General features: G+C 44.2%; 1 protein-coding gene across 7 annotated transcripts in view; it reads left to right on the plus strand.

Annotated features, from left to right (window-relative positions):
* The window catches only part of RAB37 (RAB37, member RAS oncogene family), a 91,458-nt gene that overhangs the window by 34,282 nt on the left and 36,186 nt on the right, over nucleotides 1–20,990 (plus strand). For 6 of the 7 annotated variants that reach the window (XR_009761304.1, XM_061616073.1, XM_061616072.1 and 3 more), the window contains one exon: nucleotides 7,983–8,093. Coding sequence is in view for 3 of the 7 variants with exons in the window: in XM_061616073.1 (XP_061472057.1) it covers nucleotides 7,983–8,093 (111 nt within the window). In the remaining 4 variants the exon portion in view is untranslated. Of the gene's footprint in view, nucleotides 1–98; nucleotides 158–7,982; nucleotides 8,094–20,990 lie in introns of those variants that run through there. The other variant, XM_061616077.1, reaches the window with a different exon arrangement.

Below are 20,990 nucleotides of genomic sequence, written 5' to 3' on the forward strand. Positions count from 1 at the left end.
TGTTTAATTAACAAGGTGGCTGCACTTGCAAGCTCAAGGCAGGATGTTAAATTTCCTGCTTGTAGTTTAAAGGTAGGAGGCTGCCTTATTCTCAGGATGGTGATGATGGTTTTAATATACCACTTAATTGTCAAAGCGGCTTCTAAGCAGTTTACAGGTATCAAGACAGCTACAAAAAAATAGAAACATGTATAATTAAAATAGCAACAATTCTTTCAAAACATTGAAATCAATAGATTAGAACCAGACTAGGCTCTCCAAGACCTCAGGCAGTGGTCCTTCCCCACCCCTGCTGCTTGGGATCTTTTTGACTGGAGAGGCCAGGGACTGAACCCGCAACCTTCTGCAGGCAAACTATAGCCCCACCCCTTATGTTAGGGAAGTTGCTGAGGAATAGACGTTTACAGGGTCTTGGATAATGTGGGAACAACCTGACATGAGTTTCAGATAACCATTTGGCACAACCCATGGGGCCTCTCCCCACTACTCACATGCTTCAGACCCATGGAAACCTGGGGGAGGACTGTGATGTTCCTATATTAATGTATATATGGTAAGTGTTAGTTGTTTAGAAGATACATGGTAAGTGGAGTGAAAGAGGGGGAGTGAATGGGCAGTAGAATGCGAGGTGATTGGCTGAGTGTTTAAAATGGCTGAATGTATAAAAGGAAGAGTGAGAGTGGAATCTAGGGGGGAGAAGAGAATTGAGTGGGTTGCTTGGTGGGGTTTAGAGAGTTGTTTACCAGGAGGGAGGTGGAGTTCGGATTAGTATTGAGTAAAACCATATGCTTATGTGCCTTAAGAAGAAATCTTGTTAATCTTGTTGGCTTTGTTATCTGTAATAAATACTTAATTTGGTTTACCAAAGGCCTGATCCTTGGCTGGGGTTTCACAGACCAGAAGGGAGGGTAAGGTAATGACCAAGGCTGAAGGGGAACTGTAACAAATGGTGGCAGCGGTGAAGAGAATAACAATACCAGTATTCAGAGTCTCTGGGAATACTAGTATTGGGACGTTACTGGTGGTTGCCTAGCAGGGGGATCTGTTGAGATCTGTGCTAGAGCGGGGAGAGAAACCATAAGAGAGAGCGGTCCGGACTGGTGGAGTCCCTGGTGGTGCCTAGTGACAGGCAGTAGCCACGCGCAGGTAGGAACCTGACAGGGAGAGCCAGGGAAGGATGCCTCACACGTGGTGGCAGTAGCGGTGGGATACGAACAACAGAGAATCCAGATACGAACCTTGTGAGAGTGTCTGGCAAAGAGTGTGTGGCAAAGAGTGAGTGAACTCAAACACCATGGCTGAATACATAAAAATGAAAAGAGAGGAGCTGGTGGAGAAGAGCATAACATTCAATTAACCTCACGAGGGTAAAGGGGTAGATGAATTGAGGGTAGCACTTATAGGATTTGCAACTGCCCAGCAAAAACAACCTGTCAGGGAAGAGATCCCAGAAGGATACTTAAGCAATCCCACTTATATAGAGTATTTGAGAGAGAAGTTAAGATGGGAGGCTGAGGAAAAAGACAAGCAGAGGGAGTTGGAAGCTGAGAGATTGAGGATGGAAGCTGATGGGAAAGACAAGCAGAGGGAGTTGGAAGCTGAGAGATTGAGGATGGAAGCTGAGAAGTTGAAGATGGAGAGAATGAGAATGGGGTTTGAGAAGAGGGAGAAGCAACGAGCAGTGGATGCCGAATTACAAGTAGAAAAGTTAAAATTTGAAAGAGAGAAGTTTCATTCTGACGAAACAAGAAAGGACAGAGATGGAGCAAAAATAAAAATTACTCCAAAGGACTTTGCTGTCTATGAGCCTGGTCAAGATCCTCAAATTTACCTCAGCACCTTTGAAAAAGCAGCTCAGTTGTGGGGGCTACCTGAAGATAAATACATGCAGTATTTATCAAACCTGATTAAAGGGGAATTGGCTGAGGTATACCAATATTTCCCCTCAGACAGGCCCGTCACCTATGCTGAATTCAAAGAAGCAGTGTTTAAAAGATTCAGATTGGGGCCTGATTATTTTAGAAAGCTTTTCAGAAACTGCCAGATACAGACAGGGAGGTCTTTCGTGGAGCTGGGGGCAAAACTGATGGACATATTTGGGAAATGGCTGACAAGTGCAAAAGCTCAGTCTGTGGAGGAGGTGAAAAACCTCATGATACTGGATCAATTATACCATCAGTTACCACCAGAAATAAGGCTCCTGGTCAAAGACCGTTCCCCTACATCGGTGCAGGAGGCCGCAGAGATGGCGGATCACTTCGCCTCCAACAGAACTGGCTGGGTGGGGAAAACATCAAGAGATTTTAAACCCAGACCATATAATGCTGGCAGAAGGGATGTGGTACCACAGAGAGTGAGTCCTCCAGTAAAATCTGAAGGGCACAGGACACCCCAGAGTGGATCTGTGTACCCTGAAAGTGAGGAGAAATTATGCTACAAATGTGGTAGACCGGGGCACCTACGTTTTCAATGTGAGGTTGCCAACCCCATTAGTAATCCTGCTCAGACAAGGACAGTGAAAACAGAGCCCAAGGCTTTAGAAACAGCGAAAAAGGTTCAGTTCTGCCAGATAAACTGGACAGAAGTAACAGACCTTGATTCAAGTCTGAGAGAGGAAGTGAGTGTACAAGGGGCAAATTATTGGGCATTGCTTGATATTGGTGCCACTCAGACATTACTGAGGCCAGATTTAATAAAATCTGAGGTAATATTACCAAAGGAAACTGTGACTATCCAAGGAGTGAGGGGTCAACCAGAAAGTTTGCCTGTGGCCCTGGTGGATATGACTTGGAGAGGCCGAGAGGGCCGATATAAAGTAGGCATTAATGCCCAGCAACAAGAACCAGTAATACTGGGAAGAGATGTAATGGGCGCCCAAGGAAAGATCTATGTAGTGACCAGACAGCAAATTGGCAGAGAAAAAGAAGCCATATTAAGGGGGGCTGAAACAAACAGGGTGGAATCTGTTAACCAGCCTCAGGTCACCATAGCAACCACTAGCAGGCCTGCTGAAGAAGACAAACTGTATCAAGTGGTCTCTGATAATGATGAGGCAGATCAATTCAGGGAAGAGCTGCAAAAAGATATAAGTTTGAAGCAGATAAAGGAACAAGCTCTGACCCAACAGATTCCTTTCACTGACAAACTGAGGAATCAAGTTGTGTGTGAGAATGGGATTTTATATAGACTGTGGATGCCTGCTGAGAGAAAGGATGAATGTGAACCAGTGAAGCAATTGATAGTACCTAGCAAATACAGAACCAGATTGCTAGAGGTAGCCCATGATGTCCCATGTGCAGGACATCTGGGAATAAAAAAGACCAAGAGGAGATTGGCAGCACACTATTATTGGCCAAACATCTCCAAAGATGTAAAACAACATTGTCTATCTTGTGGAATATGCCAAAAGGTGGGAAAAAGTGGAGTAAAGATTAAGGCACCCTTAAAGCCCCTTCCTATAATTGGACAACCCTTTTATAGAGTGGGAATAGATTTGATGGGCCCTTTTTCCAAACCCACAAGGCATGGCAAGAAATATCTAGTGGTAGTGGTGGATTTTGCCACCAGGTACCCAGACGCAGAAGCACTAAGATCCGTGGAAGCCCCTGTAGTGGCAGAGGCTTTATTAAAAATCTTTATGAGGCTGGGTTTCCCTCATGAAGTGCTGACGGATCAAGGCAGTGTATTCATGGGAGAAGTGATGCAATGTATGTGGAAATGTTGTGGTCTAAAACATCTAAAGACCACTACTTACCATCCCGCCACTAATGGGTTAACAGAGAGATTCAATGGCGTTTTGAAGGGCATGATCAGAAGCTATGTTCAAGATCACCCACAAGACTGGGATGAACGGTTGGGATGCTTCTTGTTTGCATACAGAGAAGTCCCTCAGGAGTCAACAGGCTTCTCACCCTTTGAACTCATGTTCACTAGAAAAGTGAGGGGACCTTTGGAACTATTAAAAAATTCATGGGAAGGAACCCTGGGAGAGTACAAAACATCTGTAGTAGATTTTGTATTGGAATTCCGCAATAAATTAACATCAATGATGGAGGTGGTGAAAAAGAATTTGAGTCAAGCACAGGAGAAGCAACGTTACTGGTATGACAGAACAGCCAGGGAACGTGTGTATGATGTGGGTGATATGGTTATGGCGTTCATACCCAGGAAACATGACAAATTACAGGCTAACTGGGAAGGACCATATACCATCAGAGAAAGGCTTGACACAGTGACGTATGTAATCACCACAGACCAATTAAACAAAAGCAAAGTGGTTCATGTAAATATGTTGAAGCCTTACCATACCAGGGATGCACAGGTGTTGCAAGTTACCTTATTCCCTGAGGGAAGTGGGCCTGAACTTCCAGATTTGGTACAGGAAAGCAAAGACAAAGGAGGGGTAGATCAAGTGGAATGGTCAGAGGAGGTGAAGGAGGAAGTAAAAGAAGAGATTCTGAGAGTTTTGAAAACCTATAGGAATCTCTTTAGCAACAAACCTGGCCGAACCAGTATAGTTATACATTCCATTGATACTGGAGATCATGCCCCAATCAGATCTGTTCCATACCGTGTGAATGGGAAAGTTTTGAATGAGATCAAAAAGGAGGTGGAAGATATGCTGGAATTAGGAGTGATCAGGGAATCCATCAGTCCCTGGGCCTCAAGTATTGTCCTGGTTCCGAAAAAAGATGGAACGACCAGGTTTTGCATTGATTATCGGCTAATCAATAAAATTACTGTCCCAGATGCATATCCTATGCCTAGGGTAGACGCAATGTTAGAGTTATTGGGGGCAGCAACCATTAACTCTACACTAGATCTCTGTAAAGGATTTTGGCAAATGGAACTAGACGAGCAATCCAGAGCCAAAACTGCCTTCAGTACACCAGATGGGTTATATGAGTTTGTGACCTTACCCATGGGACTAAGGAACTCACCAAGTTCATTTCAGAGGCTAATCAATGCTGTGTTGCGAGGCATGTCAGATTTTGCAGTGGCCTATATGGATGACGTGGCCATTTTTAGCAAGTCGGTGCCTGAGCATGTCCAACACCTGACAACAGTATTGGAGGCCTTAAGAAAAGCAGGCCTCACAATAAAAGCTAAGAAATGCCAGTTTGGACTAAAGGAAGTATCTATTTAGGACATAAGGTGGGGAGTGGGAAAATCACCCCCTTATGGAGCAAGGTGGAGGCAATACAAGCGTGGCCGATCCCCTTAACCAAAAAACAAGTAAGGGCATTTCTGGGTGTGGCTGGATTTTATAGGAAGTTTGTGAGAAATTTTGGGGAAATAGCAACCCCCTTGCATGAATTAACAAAGAAGAAGTGTTCTGAGAGTGTGGTATGGACGGATGAATGTCAGAAGGCTTTTGATCTACTGAAGCAAGCCTTGTGCCAAGGACCCATATTAATAGCACCAGACTATGAGAAACCATTAATCGTGGCTACAGATGCGTCGGACCTGGCGCTGGGAGTCGTCTTGCTACAGGAGAGAGAAGGCACCAGACATCCAGTGGCGTACCTGAGTCACAAGCTGACGCCAAGGGAGAAAAACTATTCGTCGGTCCAGAAGGAGTGCCTAGCGGTCGTGTGGGGACTGAACAAGTTGCGCCCATACGTGTGGGGACGAAGATTCACAGTGACTACGGATCATCGGGCCTTGTTATGGTTGCAGACTATGAAAAACCATAACACTATGCTGCAGAGGTGGTCCTGGGCCCTACAGGACTATCAAGTGGACTTCCAGTTCATAAAAGGCAAGGACAACGTACTGGCTGATGGACTTTCCAGGCAAGTGGCCGGGACTGCAGTGACGTGACCAGATGAAGGAACAAAAAAGACATTTTCCCCATAGAGACTTTTATTTGTTAACGCGACGTATAAATCCTGGAACAGGAATAATACTCTGCTGTTGTTTAAGGGGGGGGAAATGTGATGTTCCTATATTAATGTATATATGGTAAGTGTTAGTTGTTTAGAAGATACATGGTAAGTGGAGTGAAAGAGGGGGAGTGAATGGGCAATAGAATGCGAGGTGATTGGCTGAGTGTTTAAAATGGCTGAATGTATAAAAGGAAGAGTGAGAGTGGAATCTAGGGGGGAGAAGAGAACTGAGTGGGTTGCTTGGTGGGGTTTAGAGAGTTGTTTACCAGGAGGGAGGTGGAGTTCGGATTAGTATTGAGTAAAACCATATGCTTATGTGCCTTAAGAAGAAATCTTGTTAATCTTGTTGGCTTTGTTATCTGTAATAAATACTTAATTTGGTTTACCAAAGGCCTGATCCTTGGCTGGGGTTTCACAGACCAGAAGGGAGGGTAAGGTAATGACCAAGGCTGAAGGGGAACTGTAACAAATGGTGGCAGCGGTGAAGAGAATAACAATACCAGTATTCAGAGTCTCTGGGAATACTAGTATTGGGACGTTACTGGTGGTTGCCTAGCAGGGGGATCTGTTGAGATCTGTGCTAGAGCGGGGAGAGAAACCATAAGAGAGAGCGGTCCGGACTGGTGGAGTCCCTGGTGGTGCCTAGTGACAGGCAGTAGCTACGCGCAGGTAGGAACCTGACAGGGAGAGCCAGGGAAGGAGCGTCACAAGGACTCCCCCCCCCTCCAATGAGCCCTAATCACAAGAGCGTAAGAAGTACCATGCTGGATCAGGCCGGGGGCCCATCTAGTCCACCATCTTGTTCTCACACAGTGGCCTACCAGAGGCCTATGGGAAGCCAGGAAGCAGGACTGGAGCTTAACAGCAACTATTCTCATCTTTTTTGTAAGAAATTAGCCTATTCCTGCCTTTCAGTGTTTTTAGCCAATGAATGAATGAATGAAGTCATGGTAATGACTGACTGACAGGAAAGCACATCTGGCCAGTTGTTTAGAGAAGGAACTCCTTGGTCCATTTTTAAGGCTGTTGTTTTGGTCTTCCCTGCTGGAGGAGTGATTGCTGCCACATGGGGGGAAATCAGATACCCAGGATTTTAGTGTAGTTGCGTTTATTACGCAGTGCCCAAAACCAAAGGGTAGCAGCAAAGACAGGGGTTCTTGATCTTTCTAACTCAGGTCTCATTGCATTTTTAATGAGTTTGTAAACATTAAAAAAAATCACACTGCCAATGCAGATAAAGGTCATCATGCATTATCAGGGGGCAGGGCTGAGGCTGAGAGAGCGTGAATTATAACAGCCCTGCAAAAGGACGGAAGGCAGAGAGGCGAACAGTAGGAGCCAGAGCCAAGTAATTCTAGTTTTACCCCATCCTCCCCCCTGATGAGTTCTACAAAGGGCAACACTGAGACCAAGCAGTGCCACCCTCTGGACTAGTTGTAAGCAAGTAGGAAGTCAGGTGAGGACTAGTCAAGGGCAGACGGAGCTTGGTGGGACAGCACCACATTTGCCCTCACGGACCAGCTTCTGCTGCTGTGAAATGTAGTTCAATATTGTTATCATGGCATGTTGGGGTTTTCTTTAGGGAAAAGGAGCATGTGGGGTGAAGTTGATGGTGGATGCAGTGTCAGTAATTAAGTGATCAAACGGGTGAAGGGAGCCAAGGGAAGAATGGAGGGTTTCAGTGGTGGGTAGAAAGACATTGTCTGGATGCTAGGTCCACCTGTTGTTGGGCTTCAGGTCTGCCCACTAAGAAACAACAGTTAGATTGACTTGGAAGGAACACAGGTTTCTCAGATGTGAGGTCTATCCAGAACTCACCACTACTCAGTTACCACATCTACCGGAAATGATAGGCCTGTTCTCAGATGCTGATTATGTGTATTTATTTATTCATTTGGAGTATTTACTCCCCCCCCCGAAATATTCCTGTGGACATCATACTCACACCCACATCTAACAATTTCTCTCCATTAAAGCATTACACATTAATTCACTGCCCGCATTTGTACACTGAGAAGAGAGAGACAGGACATCAGTTTTAATTTGGATGCTAACCAAGAGATACTAACATGTCTTTTTCTCTGATTTCTGCAGACCATCCTGGTTGGAGACAGTGGAGTGGGGAAGACGTCACTGCTGGTTCAGTTTGACCAGGGCAAGTTCATACCAGGCTCTTTTTCTGCAACTGTGGGCATCGGATTTACCGTAAGGCTACTCTAGGCATATTTGGGAATTGTAACTTAAATGAGGACAGACCTTTACTTGCTACAACGCATGGTGTTCAGAGATACCGGCATTTGGCTTCACATGCAATGACTTCAGAAGATGGTGGTAGTTAAAATCGAACAGAACATCACAGGGAAATTGGCCTGAACGCTGGGGTGGTACACTTATTCTGTGGTTCCCTATATGTCTAAACCACAAGTGGGGAACCTGTGGCCTTTCAGATATTGTCACACTCCAACTCCCATCAGCTCTAGGCAGCATGGCCAATGGTAGGGATGATGGGAGCTGTATCCTAGCAACATCTGGAGGGGCAGAGGTGCCCTGACCTTGCTCTACAGCAAAAGTTCCTCCAGTTAAGGGAAAAAATCCTTCTCAGTAAACCAAATCTGTGGGTGTCCTGGATTGAAGTGCCTGGTTCTCTACACTATTCCCTACCCCACCCTGAAACTCTGTGCTGTTCCTGCTGTTTTTTTCCCCTTTTCTGCTTTTCCATCCTCTCACCTCTGTAGCCACTACTGCCATTGATGAAGATGATGCCTCATGACCATTTTGCTAAATCCTTTAGAAATATGGAGAAGTATTTTGAAGTTGCCAGCCAGTCAGAGTACACTATGACGATCCCACCTTTGGCTCCACCTGTCAGGTTCCTACCTGCTTGTGGGTACTGCCTTTCACTAGGCACCACCTCAGGACACCACCAGTCAGGATCGTTGTTTTTATTTTTTCTCACTTCGCTCTAGCACAGATCTCTCAAGATCCCACTGCTAGGCAGCACCACCAGCCACTCCCTGTAAACAATACTGCTAGAGACTTCGCCTTAGTCTCCCTATGGCTTGTTCCTTTGTGTCTGGGTGCCCTTGCCGTCCACAACCCCCCTGTATCTTTGTCTATAAAGCATACAATCCTGGGTTGCTCTGGATACTTGACGATGCTACACTTTCTTCCTTCACCGCTGCCACCATTAGATACAGTTTCCCTTCAGCCTTGGTAATTACCCTGCCCTCCCTTCTGGTCTGTATATCCCCAGCCAAGGATCAGGCTTTTGGTAAACCAATAAAAGTATTTATTTGATAACACTAGGAAATAACAAGATTACTTTAGGAAAGTTTAAGAAGCGTATGATTTCCTATAGTGTCACTCTTATGTTTCCAGTTATATATATTCTGTCCAAATATCAGCCTAATAGAATCCAAACCTCCCTCAGAACTCTGTCAACTCAATCCCAACTGCCTCCCACTTCAACTCCTTTCCAATCACTCTCCTCTCAACTTCCCCCAACCAACCTCCCCAACTCAACTGTCATCCTCTCATTTATACCTTCAGCCATTCAAACCCTCAGCCAATAATCATTCAACATTCTCCCGCATTCTAGCCCATGTACTCCCCCCTCTTACTCAATTCACTTACCATATATCCCTATATAAACCCGCACTTACCATATTTACAGTTTTTAACATATAAGGACATCACATACACAATGTACTATTATTTTCAGATCAGCCCAGTCTCAGCACAGGTGGTTGACCCAAAGAAAGGGACAGCAATAAGAATGGGAAAGCTTTTGTCCAATTCTTTCCTATCCGCTGTCAGCCCTCACAGATGAGACAGAGTCAAAAAAGAGTGGGGCATAAACAGGACCCATCCTACCAATACGCAAGGCATATATGTATGTTTGTGTGTTTGTAGGGGAAATGTACAGCACATGGTGCAGCACATAGAATCACAGAGTTGGAAGGGGCCTATAAGGCCATCGAGTCCAACCATTTGCTCAACACAGGAATCCAAATTAAAGCATACCCGACATGGTCAATTATTTTGTTTGTTATTACCATTGGGGATGGACATCAAATCAATCTTCTGTCTCAGGCACCCAAAATATCTTATTTAGTTGTTTATTTATTTGAAGTGTTTCTTTACCACCATGCATCAAAAATATCAGGACAGTTCACAATAATACAACACAATACAATTCCAGGAAAATCAACACAATAAAATGCATCACAATCCATGGTAGACGAGTCAGATACCATCCAGATAACCCACAAAATGCCTAGCGAACAGATGGACCATTAGCAAACGTCCCGAACGCACTCCGGCATCTTCTGGGTAAAGTTACAGAGAAAAAATGGAGCTCAACAAGAGCAGAGAACGTATGAAACTGCCTGATACCGAGTCAGACCACTAGCCCATGTAGCTCAATATTGCCCACACTGATTGGCCGCAGCTCTCTAGAATTTCAGGCAGGAATTATTATTATTATTATTTATTTATTTCATTAATAAACCGCCCATAGCGAGTAGCTCTCTGGGCAGTGAACAAAGCGAGATTAAAATACAATGTTACAATAAAATCAATAGCATCAATAACAAATAACAACAAGTTAAACTAGAAACATTAAATATAAGACATTGAACATTAAAATGCCTGGGAGCCCTGCCTAGAGATTGAATCTGGGATCTTCTGCATGCAAAGCAGATGCTCTGCCACTGACCTACAGCCCATCCCCTAAAAGGGGAGGTCACTATCAGGGTAGGTGACAGAGAGGCCATTTTGTTTCTGCCTAAATGGAACTTTGATGGCTGCTTCTGTGGAGAAGTGTTGGGGAGAGGCTGCTTAACCTTTTCACTGCCACCACTTTCCCCCCATAACTCCTCCCCCCCTGCTTCCCCCCCCCCATAGTGTTCCAGGTGCATGTTTACCCCTACCAACATCTATCTGGATCTCCACAAGAAAAGGAGCTCTCTGTGTGTTGGGGGAAGAGGAATGTGTACCCAATAATGTTATGGAATAACTTCCACTCATGTAGTGGGGTTCCCTCTTCTCCCCCTGCGCCTCTCCCCTAAATCTGCTCTGGGGGTTCTGTCAATACAGAGGGCACACTCTGATGCCTACTGTAGTTGTCACGGTATGAGAAAGGGACCAAGACACAGACTTCAAAAACCATCCCATAAAGCAGCTGCCAATAATGAGGTGAGGTCTTCTCCCCAGCCACTCCAAGGAGGTGAAAGGAAAGGCAGGGCTCAGCAAAGAAACAAGCTGAAGAACAACCTAAAGAACTATATTGGGTCTACTGAGAATTTTTGACCTGGGGTCTTCCACAAATCCCTGAGAATCAAAAAATATGTGGATATATTTTATCTGTACATGGAACCGACAACAGATTTTTCAGCCATCAAAAAGCAATGCTGCCTTGCACCTTTGGTTTTGCCTTCTCGTCTGCCCTCCATTACCTGCTTTCCTGTGAGCAAGGGGTAAATCAGCAGTCATGTGCATGAGCCCTTACGGCTATGCACTTTTAGGGTACACACACAACGTGCTTGTGTGGGAATGACCTTTGCTGCTGAAAAACATGTATGGTGGCCTTTTGTGTGAAGCACTGGACCCAGAAGAGGACTTAAATGAGGAGCCCAAGGCTTCCTAGGCCAAAACTAAGCTGCTTGTGCATCACCATTCGGGCCTGGTTAGGGGTTAAGAGGCCCATCCTCCTCTTCTTTCTCTGCGCCTGATTGGCTAGAGTCAGCCATGTGGAAGTCTCCCACTTCCTAGGTAGGGCTCCGCTGTTTGGGGAGTTCTGTTTAACTGCTGCTCACACCATGTGCCTGCCTTGTGATCCTGCCTTGCCTTGCCCTGCTTCACCTTGTCCATGCCTTTTGCTTACTGCCTTTCCTCCTCTTCTGACTGCATGGGTTCCACTCAGCCTTGGACTCCATCTGTTGCTTGCAAGCAAGCATCGCTCCATCACAGATGCACCCTGCACAGCACCACACCCAACCAGGTTTGTAGCATTCCTCTTCCTCACCCTGACATGGCAGCACTTCGCACGATACTCTTGGAAATACCTCATGATTGTTGGTTTTCTCGTCCCACAGCTTTATAAAGAGGGCCTCAGGGATGTATGAGTTCAATATTTTAGGGGAAACTTACCTCCAGATGTTTTGGACTACAACTCCCACGATCCTTGACCATTGGCCACGCTGGCTGAGGCTAATGGGAGCTGTAGTCCGAAACATATGGGAGTTACCACATCAGGGAAGGCCTAGCTGCCACAATCCACAATCTGTGGCACCATTTCTCATAACTGCATAAACTGTGCAAATGTTCTATGTATGCAACCTGCTTGTAGGTAGTTTCTTCAATTATAGTCATCCAGATACAGTTCCCTATATCATGCCACATGTTCTTATATGAGAGGGTCACAGGAGTCACTCCAAAAGTCTGTCAGAGCTGGCTATAAATAGTTACCTTGGAATTTTATAGTCTTACTGTTTGGTGAAAAACAAGAGCAGAAATACTATCCCCCCCCAAACCTGGCTGATTGAAAAGAATACAATTACCAAAATAACTAATAACAACCATACAATAAGATTGTTTACTGGAAGGGGCTGATGATTTTGCCAAAATATTTTTCCCCTGCGAAAGAACGATAACTTTTTTATGATGGAATGGACAAGCTGTTGTCACTATTAATTAAATTCATTACTTTTAAAAGGACTGGGGTTATACCATGAATCATTCCTGCAAAAGCACTGCTATTTGAGATAGGCAACAACCAAGTGGGATCTGGAGCAAAATGTTGCAGCATGGAGTGCCCCTGTCCAGGGTATCAGCCAGCCAGCTGTGCCCTCTTCTAGGATACCCCATTCCCTCTCTCCTCTTCCCCCTCCCCTGGGTTTTCCTTCCACCATCACCATCATCAGTCCTCATTGGGGTGTTTCTGGGACCTCCTTCCTTCTTGCCTGCTTTTCTAAAAACAACAACCAAAAACACCACTTCTGCAACCCTTGGACTTCCCTTCTTGTATGCAGATGATGCTATTTTAGTTATGATCCCTGCTCCCAGTAAGTTTGCTGTTAGTATATATTGGATAAATTCTGACAGGCTCTAAAGTGCAAGTCTGCCCCCTTGTGGCAATTGTAGGCAAAATATCTTGTCTCTTTCTGGGCAGAATTGGTGTTTCATCTTGAAGAGTGTATTTTCCATACGTTTGAGGGTATGGAGGAAAGATTGGATTCAAATATATTTATTTCATTTTTCAGTGCATACTGGGGATGGGAAAAGAAGGCTAGCAGGACATAAACTTATCCCATTGAGCATGCCTTACATAACTTTTTGATCCCCCCCATATAGCATTTTACTTATATAGATATACATTGTTAGGGGTGGAGGGAAACGACAGCATTTCTCCACATTTGTATGCAATGAAAATCATTTGTGACAATCACACAAATGTAACCTTTCCTTTATGCATACATTTTTGGAAGGTATGGAACTCATGAGAGAGTGATCTGAAGAGCCTTGCTATATAGAGGAAACAATAGTGTGGAACTTTATCAGATAGGTGCCGTCTCTGTTGTCTTTTTGGTGCCTTCTAACAACCTTAATCTTTCAACAAGCCTTGTAAGCAGAGACCTTTCCCAGTTTGCATCTGTATTGGAATTGTTTTTAGATGGTTTAATTGTTTTATCGCATGTGTGTTTGCTGCCCCAGGGTCCTTTGGGAGGAAGGATGGAATATATGTTGTTGTTGTTATTGTTGTTGTTAATATTAATATTAATAATGATGATGATGATGATGATAATAGGGTCTGAACAAAACATGACTGAGCTACTTGCTCCCCTTTAAAATGAAACAAGCTGTTCAAGGAGGAGTATTTTTTTTTACCACTCTCTGGAGGAAAGCTATCAGGTATGGAGAAGCATATGATTCACACCAGCTACTGCATGGTAGATTCTCAGGAACAGCTTAGTATTGATTGACAGCACTTCAGCTTACGTTCATTGCTGTCCAAACACATTTTTAGTTGCCTGAGTATGTTGAGACTTCGAAAACATATCGGCCTTAGGAATCTCATATATGTGAATTGTTTCACAAGACCTGGAGGCAGATCCCTATCTTGGGCTAAGTACAAGAAGCTATCTAAGTGGGAATGGGGAGCCACGTATGTGTATTCACTGTGAGCACCATCAATTTTCCTGGTTTTCTGTCTCCTGAGAGTCTCCAAGGGAATGTCCATTTGTGTACATTCCTGTCTCCAACTTCTCTTAATTGATCACTTGTCAAGAAATAAAGGGTCTTTCCTTAGCAGCGAGAAAGGTGATATTCTGGGCTAAAAAGACTCATGAGGAAAATGCAGCCCTATAGTTTTCTGATCCTTCTGAACAAAACAAAAGCCCACCCCATACATTTAAAGGGCATCCCTAGGAGAAGCCATATATAAACATAAAAACACATACAAGTGCTCAGGTGGTAGGTTTTTCAGTAGGGAACTTGGCTTTTTCAATGACAGATGCCAAACTATGCAAGAGGAAAGGGCCTACTACAGCCCTTTGGATCTGTAGAGACACTTCAGGCTTGCAGAAACTACTTTGTTGTTTTACTAGAATCTCAAGGTCCACCAGTGGGAGCCAGATGTAAAATAGTGGCTTGGGTGGGGGGAAAACATCTAATTAAGGACCAGAATGCCTCTGAGCACATGTACAGCCCATGAATTTGTTTTCAGCACCAGAACTGAGCTCATAATCCTGTCACACAAAAATCGACTCCTGGTTTCTCCCCTAAACTTTCTGCATCTCAGCAGCCTAATGCAAAAGGGGAAAGGGCCTTTTTGTTGTTGCTGTTATTTAACAATTGGGAGTCAGGCTTCTTACTGATCTACTGCAAATCACATGGAGATTTACCAGCAGATCCCATTCTACCTTCTGCCCACTCCTGTGCTACAGAATAAAGACTCTTAACGTTAGAGTGTGTATTTATTTATTTTATTTATTTGTTTATTATTTGATTTATATCCCGCCCTTCCTCCCAGCAGGAGGCCAGGGTGGCAAACAAAAGCGCTAAAAACACATCAAAACATCATAAAAACAGACCTTAAAATACACCAAAACAAAACAACTTTAAAAACATTTTTTTAAAAGCTTTAAAAACATCTTTAAAAAAGGGTTAAAAAAATACTGGTTTTTTTTTTTTAAAAAAACATATTAAAAAGCAATTCCAACACAGATGCAGACTGGGATAGGTCTCAGCTTAAAAGGCTTGTTGAAAGAGGAAAGTCTTCAAAAGGCACCGAAAAAACGGAGATGGCACCTGCCTAATATTTAAGGGGAGGGAATTCCACAGGGTAGGTGCCGCCACACTAAAGGTCCGTTTCTTATGTTGTGCAGAACGGACCTCCTGATAAGATGGTATCTGCAGGAGGCCCTCACCTGCAGAGCGCAGTGATCGACTGGGTATATAAGGGGTGAGACGGTCTTTCAGGTATCCTGCTCCCAAGCTGTATAGGGCTTTGCACACCAAAACTAGAACCTTGAACTTGGTGTTATACAGTGGCTAAGGCTGCAGCCCTGTAGCAACTTACTTTGGAATAAACCTCACTGAACTCAACAAGGTTTACTTCTGTGTAGGCAGATATAGGATTGCACTGCATGAAACTGAGCTTGTGGAACAGGAAGTCCCTGTTCAAATATTGCATCTGCCATGATATTGTCAGGAGGTAATTTTAGGCAGGCTACTAAGTCACAGCTTTCCCCAGATCTCCAGCTTTGGGATAACACTGATTTGTTATACAGGATTTGCGTCCCTTCCTATACACTGGATATCTGGTTTGGGGTGAGTGGATTCCGAATCTGACCTACAGTCAACAGATAGCTGTAAACACATCATGCAACTCAATGCAGGCAAATTCCAGAGCAGTACCTGTGTGAGTCTCTTACCCCAAACACATGAAAAGGACTCTTGAGGCATCTTAATGACTAGCAGATGTCTTGTGGCTGGGTAGGGGCCGAAAGGCCATGAAATGCAAGAGGTCTGTGCCATATCTAAGCAAAGCTCAAATGTAGACAAGATAAGGGCAGTGACCATTCACATTGTCTGCAATTGACAAGATAATGGTATACATACGTACACCAGTGAATGGTATACTTATCTTGTGCACATTTGAGCTTTACCTAGAATGCCACAGGCGGTAGTTGCAAAAATTAAGTTATGCTAAAAGATGGAAAGTGATCCAGGAATAATTTATATAGAAATTTCTGTTCTGCCCATCTACTGCCTATGCACTACTCAGGAGAGCTTAGAATAATGTAAAACTGCAGTACAGTAGGACCTCACTGCTTGGCGCTCTGCTTTTCAGCATTCCGCTAATACAGCGCCAGCGGTCGATCAGCTGGAGGGGGGGCTGGATCTCCCCATGCTCCAGCTGATCTCGGAGGAGGGGAAGATCAGCTGTAGAGCGCTACAGCTGATCTTCTCCGGCACGATCAGCGGGTTAGGTTCCAGACCCCCACGCTACAGCTGATCCGCTTTTCAGCAGTTTTCGCTTTTCGGCGGGGGTCTGGAACCTAACCTGCCATATGAGTGGGGCCCTACTATATCCATATGCAACTGTAGAAAAAGTCATTAAACATGTAACAAAGAGATCAGATAAAACATAACCTTTAAATAAAACAGCAGATACTTAGCAGGCAAAAGCCTGCTGTAGGTAGGGGGGTGGGAAATGACTTTACCAACCAGCAATAAGACAGCCAGAGAGAGGGTGACCTGTACTTCATGGGACAAGGTATTCCCCAATATTAGTGCAGCCACTGAGCAGACTCTGTCTCTTGCAGCCATCAGCCCTGCCTCCACCTTATGTGGGACACAGAAAACGGCCACCCCTTCTGATCTTAGAGAGCAGGCAGTATCCGGGCTTATCCGCATGGGAGCATTACTTCATACTAAAGATGCTGTATTTACCTCCATTTTCTATTTGCACTGTCCACGGTAAGGGCTCAATGCCAGCTGCAAACACAGTGTTTTCTATTCATACTGAGAGTAAGGATCAATCACACAGTTTCCTAATGACTACATCCTCTAATTTAACATTTCCATTCCTTCTGGTTGCTTGCCAACTGAGCTTGCTCAGTTTGTTCTACCAGTTGCAGTAAGTTCCATTTAAAAAAAAAACAACCCCAGAAATGTGATTATTTGTATTTTCACTGGTACAATACAACTGAAAAACTAGTTGTAAGGGTCTTACATGTATCTTCTGCCATGAGAAGGTAATTTCCCGTTTCGGCTGACACAGCTAGAAGACTTCCCATGTCCCACACCATTTCTTTAAGCCAAGGTTTCCCAAACTGTGATCTGCAGACCACCGGTGGTCTATGTGCTTCATTCAGGTGGTCCATAGCATGTCTGTAAAAATACAATTAAAAACCATACAGCATCTAGCACAGCACATTCCAATTGCTACAACAGACAGGAAAATCATTAAGTGGTCTGCCAGCACCCTCAGCAACTTTCAAGTGGGCCATGGTGACAAAAGGTGGGGAACCACTGTTTTAAGTGAAGAAGCTTCTTGATATTAGAGTTGGAGTAGGACGTGGGAGGCCAGGATTCAAATCAGTCATGAAGCTCAGTGGGTGCTCTGGGCCAGTCACATCCTACTTCACAGGGTTGTTGTGATGATAAGGTGAGGAGGGGAAGAAGCGGAAGAAGGTGGGATATAAATGTTAATAAATAACAACTTTGAAAACCCTGCTCTGATGACCTTTCAACAGCTAAACCAAATAAACAGTAGGGAAAGAGAGATCTTGGCGAAGTTTAAAACACTATCTGGTTATTCTCATAACATAGCCCTGGACTTCTACTGGGAGAAAGGGGAGAATATAAATCTAATAAATAAAATAAAATAAATAAAAATACATCATGGGTGGGAAATTTTTAGCCCTCTAGATGTTGCTGAACTACAACTCCCATCAGCCCTAACAAGCATGGTCAATGGCTAAGGATGATGGGAGTTATAGTTCAGCAACATCTGGAGAGCTCAAGTTTCTCTTTCATAGCATACAGAGCTGGAACCATCAAGTTCCTATGTCCAGAATTGTCATTTAATCTGTTCAAAAGCCAGGGCCAGCCCAAGATATTTTACTGCCTGAGGTGAAACAGCAAATGCCACACATACCCAGTCATGGTACATTTGGCACCTGAGGCAGAGATAAGCATCTCCCTGCCTCCCCCATGGCAGTAAAAATACAATCACAATTTGGGACCCTTTCGTGGCACCCAAAATCAACTTTCTGCAGTGGCTGCCTCACTTTGCCTAACGGTAGGGCCAGACCTGTCACAAGCACAACTAATCCACACAGCAATATTTGTCAGACTACTAATGAAGTAGCATACTGATCGGAGAGCTGTGTCCCCAGCCTATTCTGTGATGCTGCCAGACATCTTGTAGGCATAGATTGTTCGGGACAACCACAGGAGGCATCAAAATGTTGAGTTGACTTGGTATGATGATGACTCGCAGTTTGCATCATTACTTCCAGAGTTTCAAAGATTACAGTTGATGATTAATAGCTTGGAGATAACTGGTTTTAATTCATTCCTCTGACTGCATGAACACAATCAGTGTGCTATTCTCTTCCTTTGTATTTGGTCATAGAAATGCACCAAATAGTTGTACTATTGCCATTCTAAGAAATTTTGTGGAGCTTGAAAGAAAATGTATGCCAGCAGGAATAGTGCCATTATTCAAGATCAGCCTCAGATACGTACCCACCATAGACTATCATACTATCCCTTTTCTCAAAAGGCCACTGCTTTGCCATGTCTGAATGGATTTTTTTGTATGGACTGCCTTCAAGTCGATTCCGGCTTATGGAGTCCCTATGAATAGGGTTTTCATGGTAAGCGGTATTCAGATGTGGTTGACCATTGCCTTCCTCTGAGGCTGAGAGGCAGTGACTGGCCCAGGGTCACCCAGGGAGCTTCATGGCTGTGTGGGGATTCGAACCCTGGTCTTCCAGGTTGTAGTCCAACACTCTAACCACTACACCACACTGGCTCTTGGATTCTTTTGTAGGTGACAGCAAAGCAATGCTTCCTCCCTGTAGTGATAATTTATAACTTACAGACATTCCCTTATTTCAGCCCTTTCTTAAAAGCTGGTGGTTTGTGGACATGCTCTAAGGTCATATGGGCCTGCTAGAGCGAAGGAAAGCCTGAGACTGCCCCACAGCCTGTTGACTTAACCCTGCGGTTTAAACCTGTGTTTTATGCTAGTCCTAATTCTGTGATTTCATGGACTTTTAAATCATTTACATGCTCTTCCCCATGGGAAGTGCCAGGCCAGAAATAAAAAATAGCCTTTTTGCTGCCGCCCACTCAAGCCAGAAGGAAGCAAACTTCCTCATGCTATCATGTGGAATGATGGTCCCGGACATGTGCAAATGTATCTTCCTTCATATGCACTCTTCTCAAAGAAGCAATCATGTGGCCTTCAGCCATCTTGCCTTGAACTAGCAGAGAGAAGTTGTTACTCGACATCCTTTTCTTCTACCTGTATAGACAGAGTTTTGCCATGCTACATATCAGTCTTATAGGCCCTTGGGGCAAAACCCAGCACCTGTTTGACCTCACAGATGTCAGGAACAGAAAGCTACTTCTCTCATGAAAATGTAGGAAAATTATTTGCGGGCTCAGAGTGAAGGGTATAGTTTTTTTCTCTGCATCATGGACTCGTTCATCGTCGCCACTTGTGAAATATCCATTAGAAACCTTCAGTTGCTTTGGACATTTTTAAACACACCAAGCCCACCAAATGATCTAATCCACATTCAGTTTTCCTGATCTGATGCATTTACCTTTCTTGAATATTTTCTGTGGCATTGTTGCAATGGCTGGAAATACAGGTTCCTCTAGTGAAGGGTAGTGGAAAATCAGGACAAAATATGAGGTCTTGGAGACCCGGAAGAATAGCTCAGGCAAGTAAAAAAAATGCTTGAATGGAGCATATCAGTATGTGCCATCTGGCTGCCTTTGTTTGCATGCATCACTACTTTCTGGATCAGGAGCAGGACATTGCTACACACCTAGGAAACCTTAAGCTGCATTCCTGTACCCACTTACATGGGAGTAAGGCCCATTGAATTCAAGGGGACTTTCTTATGAGTAAACATATATAGGATTGCACTGTCACTTATAATTGCCCTCAGCCTGTCCCTGCTTCAATTGATTGGTTTTACTTTTGACACTTGGTCATGTAACCTAAGATCAGGAGGAAACCCAATCTGACCTTCAGTGTTGCAAGTTCCCATTTGCACAGGTATAAATAAGGAGATCTAGATCATCATTACAAGACAGATCTTCAAACAAATCTAAGATGATGTGGTTTTAGAGGTTGGGTGTTCAGTTTTAGGAGTTTAAATAAGGAGCTACTTCAGCGTGGCTATACAATACCTTGGGGCTAGTAGAAAGGCATATTCTCCATCTGCATGAACTAACATAGGTATCTATGAACACTGGAGCAGAAATGACAGGGGGCCCCAGTACAAAAAATATAGTCTGTTTGAATCTGCCTACAGCTAACTTATAGCCCTTCAGATATTGCTCCCATCGTCCCTGACCGTTGGCCATGTTGGCTGGGGCTGATGGGAGTTGGAGTCCAACAACATCTGGAGGGGTATTGGTTCACCATCCCTGACCTACTGGATGCCACATAGCCCAAAACCTAAAATGCCAAAGCTTCCATCTTAGAAGAAGGAACACCAGTAATGGAAAGAAAATGCTATCCCCTCTATATGTCCTACACAGCATTGGTCTTCCAGTGGTGGGTTGGGACCCAGGGCCAGGTCATGGCCTAATCCAAGGTGGGTCTCAACAGCAGCACTACCACCATCTAAATCAATGGTAAAAAGTTAAGAAATGGATCCCTAAATGCATGCTTTGTTTAAAGGTGGATTTCCAGGCCTGAAAATGTTGAAAACTACTATCGTACAGGAGGTTGGTGTATTTTTTTGAATTGCCATACTAGGAACTAGAATGTGAAAAGAGGTTTAGAGTTGGACCAAGGAGACTTTGGTTTATCTCTACTCGGCCAAAAAGGTGGTTGGGTGAATA

Source organism: Rhineura floridana, chromosome 3, assembly GCF_030035675.1.
Source record: "Rhineura floridana isolate rRhiFlo1 chromosome 3, rRhiFlo1.hap2, whole genome shotgun sequence".
NCBI classification, from domain to species: domain Eukaryota; kingdom Metazoa; phylum Chordata; class Lepidosauria; order Squamata; family Rhineuridae; genus Rhineura; species Rhineura floridana.